Here is a 13,111-nt window from a genome sequence, read left to right on the forward strand (position 1 = left end):
TGTGGGCAGCTAGCTGTCCCAGACACAAGACCAATAAAGCCACCCCCTCGGCATGCGATTCATTCATCTAATGAAAAGTAAGGTTGTGATGCCTCATCTTAGATACCAGCAGAACTTAAGAACTCAAATCCTCATCTAGTTATAATGCAAATTACAGTCAATGCATGTACCTTATGAACAGACTAATCTGTGTTAGCCAGTTTCCTAGTTATACTCCTGTTTGCTGACTCACATATCTACTCGTTAGCAACCAAAATGGAAATGAAGCCACTGCTGTCTCAGTATATGCTCACCAATCGTGGCTTTTAAAAACTATCAATTGCATCAATACTGTACTGGACATTTGGAAAGTTGGAAATGCCCCTTACCATATATGTATTTTCTTGATCACTGTGGAATATGAAAAAACAATTGTTTGTCATTAGTGTGTCACCTGAAGTCATGGCTTATAAAACTACCTCTGTAACATGTACTTTAAAGGGCCAAATGTTAGGGCACCTGAGTGGCTCAGTCAGTAAAGCATCTGACTTTGGCTTAGGTCATGATCTTGCAGTTTGTGAGATCAAGGCCCGCAATGGTCTCTGTGCTGACAGCATGAAGCCTGCTTGGGATTCTCTCTCCCTCTTTCTCTGCCTCTCTCTCTCTCTCTCTCTCTCTCTTTCTCTGTCTCAAAATAAAGAAATTCAACAAATAAAAAATATTACATTCTTCATATTCTATACCAATATAAGTTTGAGATGGGTCAAATATTTAATATAAAATATAAGCTGTGGAAGAGATTATAGAATGATGCCTGTATAGTTTTTTTAAATTAAAGCCTTTAGCCACGTAATAATTAGAAAGATAATAACAGTAGAAAGCCCAGAGAGATGTTGCCATATAAATAAAAATAAATGCTGAAAAATAATAATTTTTTTTTAAAGGCAAGCAGAGACACAGATTTGCAACGTGAGTGTGATTATAGACAAAAGAAGTCTGGCACCAGAAAAACAGGCAAAGAATATGAACAGAAAATATGCAAAACAAGACATGTAAACAAACAAGAGAAAAATTCACTAGCATTCAGATAAATTCAAATAAAATTTGTCATTGTGTTTTTCTGATGTATGGACTTTGCCTTTACCAGTGTCCCCATGACAGTGGAAATTTTTTTATTGTAACACCTAGTGATTCTAAACCTGGGTAGTATTTTTAGGAGACAATTTATAATGTAATGACAATCTAACAATTTTTTTTATTCATCGATTCCCAACCCTTAAGATTCTGTCCTAAGATAATTGTCATCCTAAGATAATTGTCATCCAACAGTGGTATCTATAAAATCTAAAAATGGAAATAATCTACGTATTTAGCAATAGGAATTGATGGATGCATACACTAAAATGCAGACAGTAGTATTGGTCGATATTAATAGTAGGAATGGGTTTTTTCCCCCAATGTGTGTGTGTGTGTGTGTGTGTGTGTATACATGTATATATATATATATATACTTTTTCTTTTATGTTTACAATGTGCTTATGCCATAATTTCTAATCATTTACAGTATAGAATTTTTTTGTCATACTTGGTTGGGTCTTTTGTACTATGAATTTGAAAAGTAATTCTCCTATTATTTATGGTTCTGTTATGGTTTGGTTGTTGGCATTTCAAACTGTTGATAAATTTGGAGTTTATCCCTATGTAGTATGAAGCTATGAATGAATTTTTATTGCTTTTTCCCCCATAAAAGATCACTATTTACAGTGTTATACAGCTTTTCTACATTGATTTAAGATGTTATCTTTATTATACATCAAATTACTTTATATATTTGGGTCAATTTCTGAATTTTCTATTTTGTAAAATTGATTTTTCTGCCTATATTTGCATCTACCTTCAGGTAAATTATTGAGGCTTTACAATCTGTTGTGGCTTCAGCAGAGCTTATACCTTCATTATTCTTCTTTTAAATACTTTTCCCTTTACTTTCTTGCTTCTTTATTTTTCCATATGAATTTGTGAATCATTTCATTTAATTAAAGATACTTGTAAAACTTAAAAGAGATGAATTTGATTTCATTAAGACAAAATGTAGAAAAACATAAGAAAATTCAAAAGACAAGTACCAAACAGCAAATCAATATTTGTAAATCATGTTCTAGAAAAAGGTTAATTCCTTTATAAGTGAATAAGAAACAGAGAAATACGCCCCAATAGTACACTATGGAAAAGACTTGCCAGAAACGGAAAGATACTTAACATCACTCATCATAAAAGAACAAATTAAAGTACACTGTGAGCTTCAACAGAGAAAGTGGTACTGGCGTTGCCACTGACTGCAAACCCCTAGAAACTGGGCAAAATATACCGAATATCTGTCTCACATGCTGGTTGATGAGTGTATGCCCAAGATCCCAGAGAAGAGGGGCACCCCTGATTGCCCCTTTTCCTGCACTTACCTGTGCTCTTGCTGAATGGAAGACAACAGAGTTTGGGGAAGCCAATGCAACTACAATCTGCAGACATGCTCCCAGAGGAGAGGAATCTCAAGAAATCTGCTAGAGGTCCCTGTGAATCCTTGGCCGAATACCAAACCCTATGTTTACAGGTGTAACTTTCAAGATGGCACAGAGAAAGCTACCAGGAAGCTGTGAGGTGATCGGTTTTCAGTTCAGTGATGGTTGTGGGATAGCAGGTCCCACCATCTAAAGGGGGGAACTCATTAAGCCCTGAGCATGCTGGTGAGAGAGCCCAAAGAGTCACACCACACTTGTAGGACTCCCATCACGTCTGTACATGCACCCAAGCAGGACACAAGACTTGTGTCTTGGAAAGACTGATATGCAAGTCACTCCCTGCATTGCCTGCTGCCAAGGGCATCAACTCTGTTTAAAGAAGACAACAAAATCTAGCCATTCAATGTGGCAATATTCACAATATCTAGCAACCATTAAATTTTACTAGAAATGGATAGAAATAGGAAACTAACCCATAGCTAGAGAAAAATCTGTCAAAAACAGACCTGGAAAGGCCAGAGATGATGCAATTATCAGATAAGGATAAAAAAAGCTCCTTTTAAAATATGCTTAAGTATTTAAAGAACAACGTAAACATAATGAGAACAGAAATGGAAAGAATAAAAGCAACCAAATGAACTTTCAGAGCTGAAAACAATCCCTGAAATGAAAATTTCATTCGATGGCCTGAATAGCAGACTTTACATTGAAGCTTCTTGACTTCCTCGGATCTTCTGATTCCTTTTCCTGTGACAAGGAGATGTCTGTCCCCACAAATTTCAGGTCTGGGAGGGTTATCTGAACATTTGTTGGGACAAATACACGCTTGCTTGCCTGAGTTTATGAACACCCAAGCCAGGCTGACAGAATGCTGTACAAACACATTGTAGTTGTCACTCGGCTCCTGAGTCTCTTAGGATTTTACAAGAAGGACAATATATACAGATAGTTCAACATTTTGACAAAAGTATCCAGGTACAGTAACCTTCATATTTTTTATTTTGGACAGTTGCAGCAAATTATATATTTTTTGTTATGGACAGTTGTAAATTACATCTTTTGTTAATTCTTTAAATTTTAATATTTTTAAATTAGTATTGAGATAAACAATTACACAGAGAAGGTGCATAATTGAGAGACCGGACCATATTTTGTTCAAGTTCCTTTAGAATCTCATGATTTCATAACTTCTGGGATTTTGGGAGTTTAGGGTTTCCCAATCTCAGAATGAATTTAATTTATCAGGAAAATAGAGATGAGACAATAATTTTATGATTTCCAACTCATTTTCTTTGTCTGGAAAGATACAATTTGTTAATACACAATTGTACATGAGAAAAAATGAAATTATAATAATTTTCTAACTTCTATTTACTAAATTTTTTCATCAAAATCTCTTTTTTTTAATCTTTCAGTGAATAATCCCATACCTTCCAATTTGAAATCAGAAGCAAAAAAGGCGGCTAAAATTCTAAGAGAATTCACAGAAATAACTTCCAGAAATGGACCTGATAAGATCATTCCTGGTAAATAAAATATATACCACTCATTTCTAAGGTCGTTTCGTTGTTTAAGTGACTTGGTGCACTTCCTGACCTCAGGCAGTGGACCCCTAAGAGCAGCGCCCGATTCCCTCCTGGACCATCTGCCAGCTGGTCTCCTGGGGGCCCCACACCTCCCTTTGCCTTCTGCCTCTGTGGAAGCTCCCTGTCCTGCCTCCCCTCTGCAGTGCCCACTTTGGTTTTTCCCAAACTCACCTGTTTTTGTCTTCAGTTTCTGAGGCCCTTCTAAGTTTATCTTGCAAAATCACTAGCTAATCTCAGAAATAAATTTTAATTTTGGGTTTTCTCTTTCTAGATAAGATATTTACATTTTATAGTGGTTTAACAAGACGTTAATCAATAATTCCCAACACAGCTACCTATCGCATTCCTTGGGTCATTAAAACACAGTGCTGAAACTCCCTGCAAACCTGCTGAATCAGACCCTGGGAGCAGCATGGCAGGAATGCGCATTTTTAACAAAGTTTCCCACTGTGATTCTAATGTGAGGCTGACCACATAAGACCTGAGTCTAGGGATGACCTTTTGGGACCCACTACCTGTCCATTGCCACTACTGCTTGCTTCTACAGGTGTTTCATGCAGTATGCATCTTTGCCTGGAGGCCCACTAGCTTGGGCAATGCTGCAGAGTAATTCCCTCTTAGTCACCATGACTCTGATCATTACAAAAACTAGTTTATTTTTTTAACTACTTTAACTTCTTAAGCCAGATTTTTAAAGTTACCTAGTAGGACTTTAAATGTTAAATTTGTTATAATAATAATAACTATTATGATTATAATTATCATTATTTTGGTCTGGCCACTACTCCAATTATAAGAAAACAGCACTTCTTGGAGCCTTGCTACCTGGCAGCTGGGTGTCACCCAGGAGCTCATTAGAATGTCAGGACCTCAAGTCCCCACTTAGACCTAATGCATCAGAATCTGCATTCTTCACAAGATCTCCAGTGATCTGTATGTACACACAAGTTTGAGAAAGGACTGCCTTAGGACTTGAAGAAAATTCAAGAGCTGAAAAAACTGAATTTTCAGTAGCAATATTCTGAAGCAGGAGATAGAAGACATTTCTTGATATATATTAGCATCTGCATACATGGCCCACTAGCCCAGTTTAAGGATAAACTGTATTTCCTAACATAGTAATGTCTGAATATAGATTACTTCCCGTGGATTTTGTGCAGTAAAATCCCATCATGACTTTCTTCTGCCTGCAAAGGCCACCTGACTCCCCTTCTGTGAGTGTAGCTGGGAAAATAAAACAACTTTACAAGGCAGCCAGGGGAGGAGCTTGCTCCCAGATGTGCAGGCTGTGTGCGGTGGGGAGGAGACGGCCCCAGGAGCTGCCAGAGAACCAACCTCTCCTTTCCTAAAGCTTTCCTTGGGATGAGGAAGGGGAGGGCATTGTATTTATATCAACACTAGGGTGATCTATTATACATTGGAAGATAAAATTTACAAAAAACAATTTAAAACAAAATGGCTAGACTGTAGAGGTATGAGGTCACACTCGGGTGTGAAAGGCCTAAGATCTGTACAATGACATTTAGAGAATGAATCTGTAATCAGTGCATCTATGTTACCCATGAAAAGCTAATTGGCAAATTAGTTGGGCATTATTGTTATTTCAGTGTTCCTGAATTTGGGTAGAAAATCTATAAAAACAAACCTGAAGTTTAAAATATGTTCATCTGCTTTTGTTCTATCTGAATAGAGGCAACACACAGGGAGAGTGGAGTATGAGGTGTGGGAAAAGATGTTCTGCCAAAATGGGGTTGTAAGAATAAACCAATGTGATATACAATATAGCATTCAACCTCATTACGGTATACTCATAACTTTTCAAATACAAAAGGGAGGCACGCTTAGTGAACTGCAATCTAAGAGTCCAAACTTGTCTTCTCTGCGTTGCTTAACTACGAGTAAGTCCACACATGTCTGCATGCTAACTTCATACTCTTGTAGGAATTATCTCTGAGAGGCTGCCATGGATTTAAATTTTGAAAGGGCATGCATAATTATATTAGAAATGTAGTGTTTTTCTAGGGACTCCTAAAAAGCCTTTTCTATGTTTTGAGAACAGTGTCTGATTTGACTTTCTTTTTTTTTTTTTAAATATTTTTATTTCTAGGAGAGAGAGAGAGAGAGAGGCAGTGTAAGCAGGGGAGGGTCAGAGAGAGAGGGAGATACAGACTCTGAAATAGGCTCCAGGCTCTGAGCTGGCAGTCAGCACAAAGCCCGAGGCGGGGCTCGAACCCACGAACCGCGAGATCATGACCTAAGCGAAAGTCGGACGCTCAACCGACTAAGCCACCCAGGCACCCCTGGTTTGACTTTCTTAATGGAATATTTGACAATAAATCAAATAAATCAATTCATCTTAAAAGTGATGCCAGTGTAAAACACACACACACACATACATGCATGCATGCAATAGAATATTACTCAGTCATCAAAAGGAATGACATGTTGCCATTTACAACAATGTGGATGGAGCTAGAATGTATTATGGTAAGCAAAATAAGTCAGTTAGAGAAAGACAAATACCATGTGGTTTCACTCATATGTGGAATTTAAGAAACGAAACAGATGAACATATGGGAAGGGCATGAAGCAGAGAGGGAAACAAGCCACAGTGGAATTTAACAATAGAGAACAAACAAAAGTTGATCCAGGGAGGTGGGTGGGGGATGGGCTAGATGGGTGATGGATACTAAGGAGGGCACTTGTTGGAATGGGCACCGAGGATTGTACATAAGTGATCAATCACTGAATTCTCCTCCTGAAACCACTATTGCCCTGTTAAAAAAAAAATAAAAGCAACATTGGGATCCAAGGGTAATTTAAAGTGCTCAGCCTTCCCTTGTTATTTGAAAGATATGTTGTTTTGTGAATAAGTCCACAGTAAAGGGAGGCACACTGTTTAGTGGGTGCATATATCAATAACTCTATTGATAACTCAATAATTTTATGTGACAAACTTCCCTGAAATGTGAATAAACCAATGGTTTCTAAATTGAATGATATTCTCAGTACACTAGTAGTTATGTGTTACTAAAGTACTCAAATCGATCATTTCATAAAGTTAAAAGTCTTTTAAAGTGGCAAAATCACTTGGTTTTCCTATGTTTCAATCCAGACTTTGGTATAAGTAAAACGTGAACTAACTATACGGCTTTCAGACCAAAGCTCTGCAGTGTGCAGCATGTCAGTCTTCTTTCAAGTTTCTCCTTAGTACCTAGTACAGCATGGATCTTAAATAGTGACTTGTTTTTTATATTATGAGTTATATTCTCAGTTAATTGAAATCTCCAAATTATTTTTCCTGCTAGTAGATGTCAATAAAAACATCTCATCCGAGTATCTCATTTATCATGGCGGTTGCAGGATGTTTGAGCACATGTGACAATATGTGTAGCATTGGAAACAAAATGCTATGAAGCAGGTGGGAGCAGGGAGGCCCGGGCGCACGTGCTGCGTAACCAAGTTGTATTCAGCTCATATGTCCCATTAAGGCTCCCCTGCCACGGAGACCTCTGTGTGTGTTGAATCTGCTCAACCTTCAGGCCAGTCTATTAAAAAATGCTCTTCTGCCCCTTGTCTTTAATTTTGCAGCCCATGTAATTGCTAAAGCCAAGGGCCTTGCGATTTTGTCTGTGATAAAAGCTGGATTTCTAGTAACTGCTAGAGGAGGCAGTGGGGTCGTGCTGGCGCGTCTTCCTGATGGAAGTAAGTTGATTATTTCCACTTTGAACACAATTCACAGGAGCATGGTAGGTATCTTGGTCTTTCTTTGTTCAGTCCTTGGCAATGAATCACAAACAACAAGGTTTTCTTCTCAAGCACTACCCACATTTTCACAGGCCGACTTCCCCACAGTACAACCAGACCAAGTAGAAGCGCATTCAAAGGCACTTCACTTCTATGGGCTCAAAGTCTGTGAGCTGGTCCCGGTGGTGGTTGACAGGGTGGCTATCTGCAAAGGTGGAAGATCTGTCAGCCTCTGAGTGCTCTCTCAGAATCTCAGGAGGACCTTTCTACTGGGCCAAATACCTAAATTTCTCTTTTCCACTTTCCTGAGTTCAGTTGGTCAGTCCGCAGAAGGTAATTTAAAAGCTGCCCAAATGAAATAGCAGATTCCCTGGGGCTCCTGGGTGGCTGAGTCAGTTAAGCGTCTGACTTCGGCTCAGGTCATAATCTCCCAGTCCATGAGGTCAAGCCCCATATCAGGCTCTTTGCTGACAGCTCAGAGCCTGGAGCCTGCTTCAGCTTCTGTGTCTCCCTTTCTCTCTCTGCCCCTCCCCTTCTCATGCTCTGTCTCTCTCTGTCTCTCTCTCTCAAAATAAATAACATTAAAAAAAAAAAAAAGCAGCAAATTCCCCAGATCCTGGCCAGATGGGCAGTCTTCAAACAGCGATAGCTCCTAACATAGGAAATGGAAAACAACTCTGGGGTTATATGACATAATTTCTGTAATACAAACTCCCTTAAGCCTGGATAGATTAGTTCTCAATCTATTCAAGTAACATCCTGTTATCTAGAACACAACATTAGGTTTAGGAAGCTAATAAGCATTTTCAGAAAGTACTTTATCTAGACAATCCCACCCTCCCCCAACAAATTAATTTTTCCCTAATTCAAATGGAATTATGTACTAAGTTTTCAAATGTAAGGAAATTTATCTTGTTAAAATCTTAATAATCTTGAACATATAGCCTATTTATTGTGCTTCTACTAGGCAAAAAAAACCCAAAACAAACAAACAAACAAAAAAACCCCAACAAACAGATTTTGCTCTCAGAGACTTACAGTAGAAACGGTTTATTATTGTGTTACCCTTAGAGGTGATGATAATGAACTTTTTTGAATCCTGTTGCTCTGTTATATCTATGATAAAATTCTAACTAAAAACTAGAATTACAGCTCAGTTATTTTCTAATACATCATACAAATGTTGATAGTTAAAATTAGATATGTTTAGTAGGTGAGGATTCAGTAGTTTGGTATTATGCACATTTGTAGAGAAAGATTAGGGAGCACGGATTTGTGAGTCTGTAAGACTCAATATCCAATACCTTTCAAATATTTTTAGCTTAAAAATTATATATATGCTATTAAAGAACATGTTAAAGCATAGGGGGAAATACCAAGTCTCATTATTTTAAAAGAAATGCTATTCGTTCACATTGTAGCATTTTTCCTTCCCATATTTGTGTGCCAAGGGGTTTTAATGTTAGAGTAATGTTTGTTTCTTTGTGTTTATTAGAATGGTCTGCACCTTCAGCCATTGGCATAGCTGGGCTTGGTGGAGGATTTGAAATAGGAATTGAGGTAAGTGTATAACAACACAAATGTCATTTTCTCTAAAAGCAGCTGCAACTTACTACATGAAACTTGAGAGAGTGCCTACTGTTCGAATTTCACCATCGATGGAAGATATTCTATTCCACATATTTCACTTTCTGGGTGAATCCCCACCTATAACTATCTAATGTTTACCAGTGTTCTTTCATTGAGAGTGGAATTTTGCTGGTTCATCGTTTGCTTTGTTTCTGTCTTGAGCTCATCTGGAGAGCGAGTATGCCTTAAAGCAGATGGACTGTACCTGGTCACCTATGGCTTGCTCATTGCAAAGCTGCTTACCTCTGCAGCGGGCCGTCAAACAAGCCAGAGCTCAGATCCTGGGCTTACCTGGCTTAATACAGTGTATCTTCATGTAGGGCAAAGCCCAGTTGTGTTATGTCTTTGGATTACTTCAAATGCTTGAAGTAAAGACTGCCTTTGCATTGTTTCATTTTTAAATTGTTTCCTAATGATCATGGCCTCTCAGGTGGGCTCTATACTACACCAGAGCATACCTGTTTGCAGAAGGCTGCAAAAAGGATTATCTTCTCAGGGATTATCTTCTGCATGATGCTAATCTTTCATCCATTGTAGTATTGCTAAGTGATGGGCAAATCAAATCTCCTAATACTCTCAAATCATTTTCTTCTCAAATTCTGGTCAGTTTTTTCCTAAGCCATCTTTTTATGAGTTTTCTCTATTGCCATCGTTTTAAATTCCCTTGGCCTTATTAGAGGCAGGTCTTTTCACCAATCTTACTTCACCTTTATTTGACCTTATTGACTCCCTGTTTCATAAATCTGTATTATAAAAATACTATCTATTTTAGCTTTCCTTATCATAACTGCCTTTTTGTTGGATATTCAACCAAATCAAAGCCATCAAAAGCATCATCCTATGTAGAAAGTACATTTTCATCCATGCACCTCCCTGCAGACGGGCGGCATTCTCTGCACGGATGGTGCTCTGAGTGCAGCTCGCCCTTTCACCCATCTCGCTCCGCTTGAAGCCGGGGACGTGCTCTGGGCATACATCCCAAACAGCATTTGTTTCCAAACTGATGAGAGATGAAGTAATAGTGACTGCAGGAAGTTTAACATATTAAAAACTGGAAACAGGACTCTCTGTGATGACTCCTTGGAAATTACAGGGTATGGGCCTTAGAACATGTTAATAGCCTGGAAAACAAGAATAGTAACATGTAATCCTATCAATACAGCACACGAAATAGAAAGATTTAAAATTGACATTTTATAAAAAAATACTTGATTGTCTTCCAAAGGCAATGTGAGATAGTGGTTGGGCTGTGAGAGCAGAGCTGTTGCCAGAGTCAGGAGCATCTGCAGCTGTGTGTACAGAGCAGCCCTCTTCTCCGGGGTCTGCAATATTCACCTGTAAAATAGGGGTGACAATAGCCTTCCCTTTTGGCTTATTAAGTGGGTGCACTTAGAGTGGCACAAACCATTATAATTTTTATTGTTAACATCTTTACCTTTGCAATGCTTATTTGTGCTTGCAATTTATAGAAACTTTTGACTGCAAAGCTTACCCGTATGGCATATAGAAATTAACTATGGACTTTCATTTAACTAGCATACATGGAGGAGAATGATCAACTTTTTAATATGCCTATTTCAAGTAGAGATTAGAAGAATTTCCTAGGGGTTAGAAGCACTGGCTTTATACTTCTTAAATACAACCAACTTTGTCTCTCTGAGGCCCACAGATACATCCCAGAGTGTAGTCATAATGCCCAAGCAGTCAGTTCCTTCTCAATGTTGACAAAAAGTTGTGTACTTCTCCACAGAGCATTCTCAGACCTTATCCTGAGCATGAGTTTACTTCTCTTTGTGAGCTGCAGCTCTCACACAGCTCTCCTGCCTTGGAATGAGTGAGTAAGCAGAGGTTCACTTGATACAGTGGTTCTTGTGAAGCAGGGCTGTTCTTTTTGGCAGTGCCTTTGGCTTCCAGTAAAAAGGCAGCAGACCTGGGGCCAATGGTGAGCTGGATAGACACCCTCATTTATGGAGAGAAATTAGTCCTCAACAACCCAGGGCTGATGCGGGTTCCTCTTCTGGCATTCTTCCTTCCAGCAGTGGGCTCCCAACTCTACAGTGTTTGACATAGGTATTAGCTTGGTAATTTTCTAATCTGAACTTAATGTAGATTGTGAGTACCTGGAAGGCAGAGACATTCTCTCTTCATGTCTAGTCCTCAGAATGGCCAAATATCAAACACAAAGTAGACAGCCAAAGTGAGTCTCAGTTTCTTTAAGATGGGATATTAAGCTTTCAAGCACATAGAAAGCACTCACCTAATCAATTTATACTATTAATATTTGCTGAATAATGTAATTATCTGCCATTCTATTTTATAATGGAATAATTAACAATAACAGTTAAGAGTTTTGTGAAACTTTTACATATATGCTTATAGAATCAGTTCCATCCCATAGAGACTGGTTATCACTGCTCTCATTTCACAGGTAAAATAACTGGGTGATGTGAGTTCTCCAATAGGAGATAACCAGGGAGTGACAGATGGGTCATTCAAAAGGAGGCTTCTGGCCCTGAAACCACTCAGCAGGTTGTTTGCAATATTGGGTGCCATTTCCCTTAGCAGTCCTCTTATTCAAACCTCCTTCCATAATTGAGAAGAACTTAACTGTTCTTGGCTCCATGGATACTCAGGTGGGAAGTCAGCCCTGGGTCTCATCCCTTGTAGTACCCTGTCCATTCAAAATGTAGCTTCTGTCTGCATAATTTGCCATGGACTTTAGGCCACTAGATGAGGTAGGGAGGGCACATGTGATTATATTCAATACATAAAGACATTAAGCATCTTGCCTAAGATCACACAGCTAGTGTGTGGTTGTCTTTGGTTGGGTTCACTAGATATAGAGCCTGAGACAGGGCTTTGGGTGCATGTAATTTCTTGAACAAATGTTCTCAGGGCTGAAGTCATAAGGGACTAAGGAAGCAGGACAGAGAAGGGGAAGAGATTGAGCAAGGGATGGCCCTAGGTAAACTCAACTTGGTCCAACAATGGGAGAAGGCAAATCATACAACAGCCTTGTTGAGCCTAGAGGCAAGAGGAGTGGTGTCCAGGCACCACTACTCTTCCAGTCCACCGGCTTCTGGTACAGGGCCGAGGCAGCCAATAGTGCCACCACAGTGGGGGATCAGAGCAGGTCTCTTGCATGCGGGACACTGAGTCTCTCAATTCATCATGCTGCCTCCTGTAAGTGATAACACCATTAGTCCATGTGAAATATGAATGTGATCTTCAGAAACTTTAGATTTATGCTCTGTTGTGGGAATCTAAACCAGGTTAAGTTTCTGAAGGTAAATGAAGTTAGGGACTAGGTCATGTTTTGACAGGATCTGGTGGCCTTCCTTAGCTCAGACATTTAGTTACCACTAAGATTATAGTACTGATTCAATTATGTGAACTACTGAGAATTCCCAATGTTTTATAACACACACATACATCAAAAACAAAAACAAAAGATTTGAAAGTCAATGGTCTAAGGAAAGATAATGCTAAGACTTAGTTTAAAGACTGTTGGTATTTTCTTTTCAGGACAATCATAACAAAGCCCAAAGCTCTGAAAACCCTGATATATGGCTTGTCTTTGGATCACTCAACTACTTGTTATAGAAAAGTCAGAGTTCACGATGGGCCAACTCTGATCAGTCTGGCTTTCACCCA

General features: G+C 38.8%; 1 protein-coding gene across 2 annotated transcripts in view; it reads left to right on the plus strand.

Moving 5' to 3' along the window:
* The window catches only part of SH3YL1 (SH3 and SYLF domain containing 1), a 44,880-nt gene that overhangs the window by 9,626 nt on the left and 22,143 nt on the right, over positions 1–13,111 (plus strand). For both annotated transcript variants that reach the window (XM_039256016.1, XM_039256017.1), the window contains exons 3-5: positions 3,911–4,021; positions 7,673–7,786; positions 9,324–9,388. In XM_039256016.1, the coding sequence (XP_039111947.1) occupies positions 3,911–4,021; positions 7,673–7,786; positions 9,324–9,388 (290 nt within the window). The remainder of the gene's footprint in view (positions 1–3,910; positions 4,022–7,672; positions 7,787–9,323; positions 9,389–13,111) is intronic.

Source organism: Hyaena hyaena, unplaced genomic scaffold (genome assembly GCF_003009895.1).
Source record: "Hyaena hyaena isolate Hyena2069 unplaced genomic scaffold, ASM300989v1 scaffold_552, whole genome shotgun sequence".
Lineage (NCBI taxonomy): Eukaryota > Metazoa > Chordata > Mammalia > Carnivora > Hyaenidae > Hyaena > Hyaena hyaena.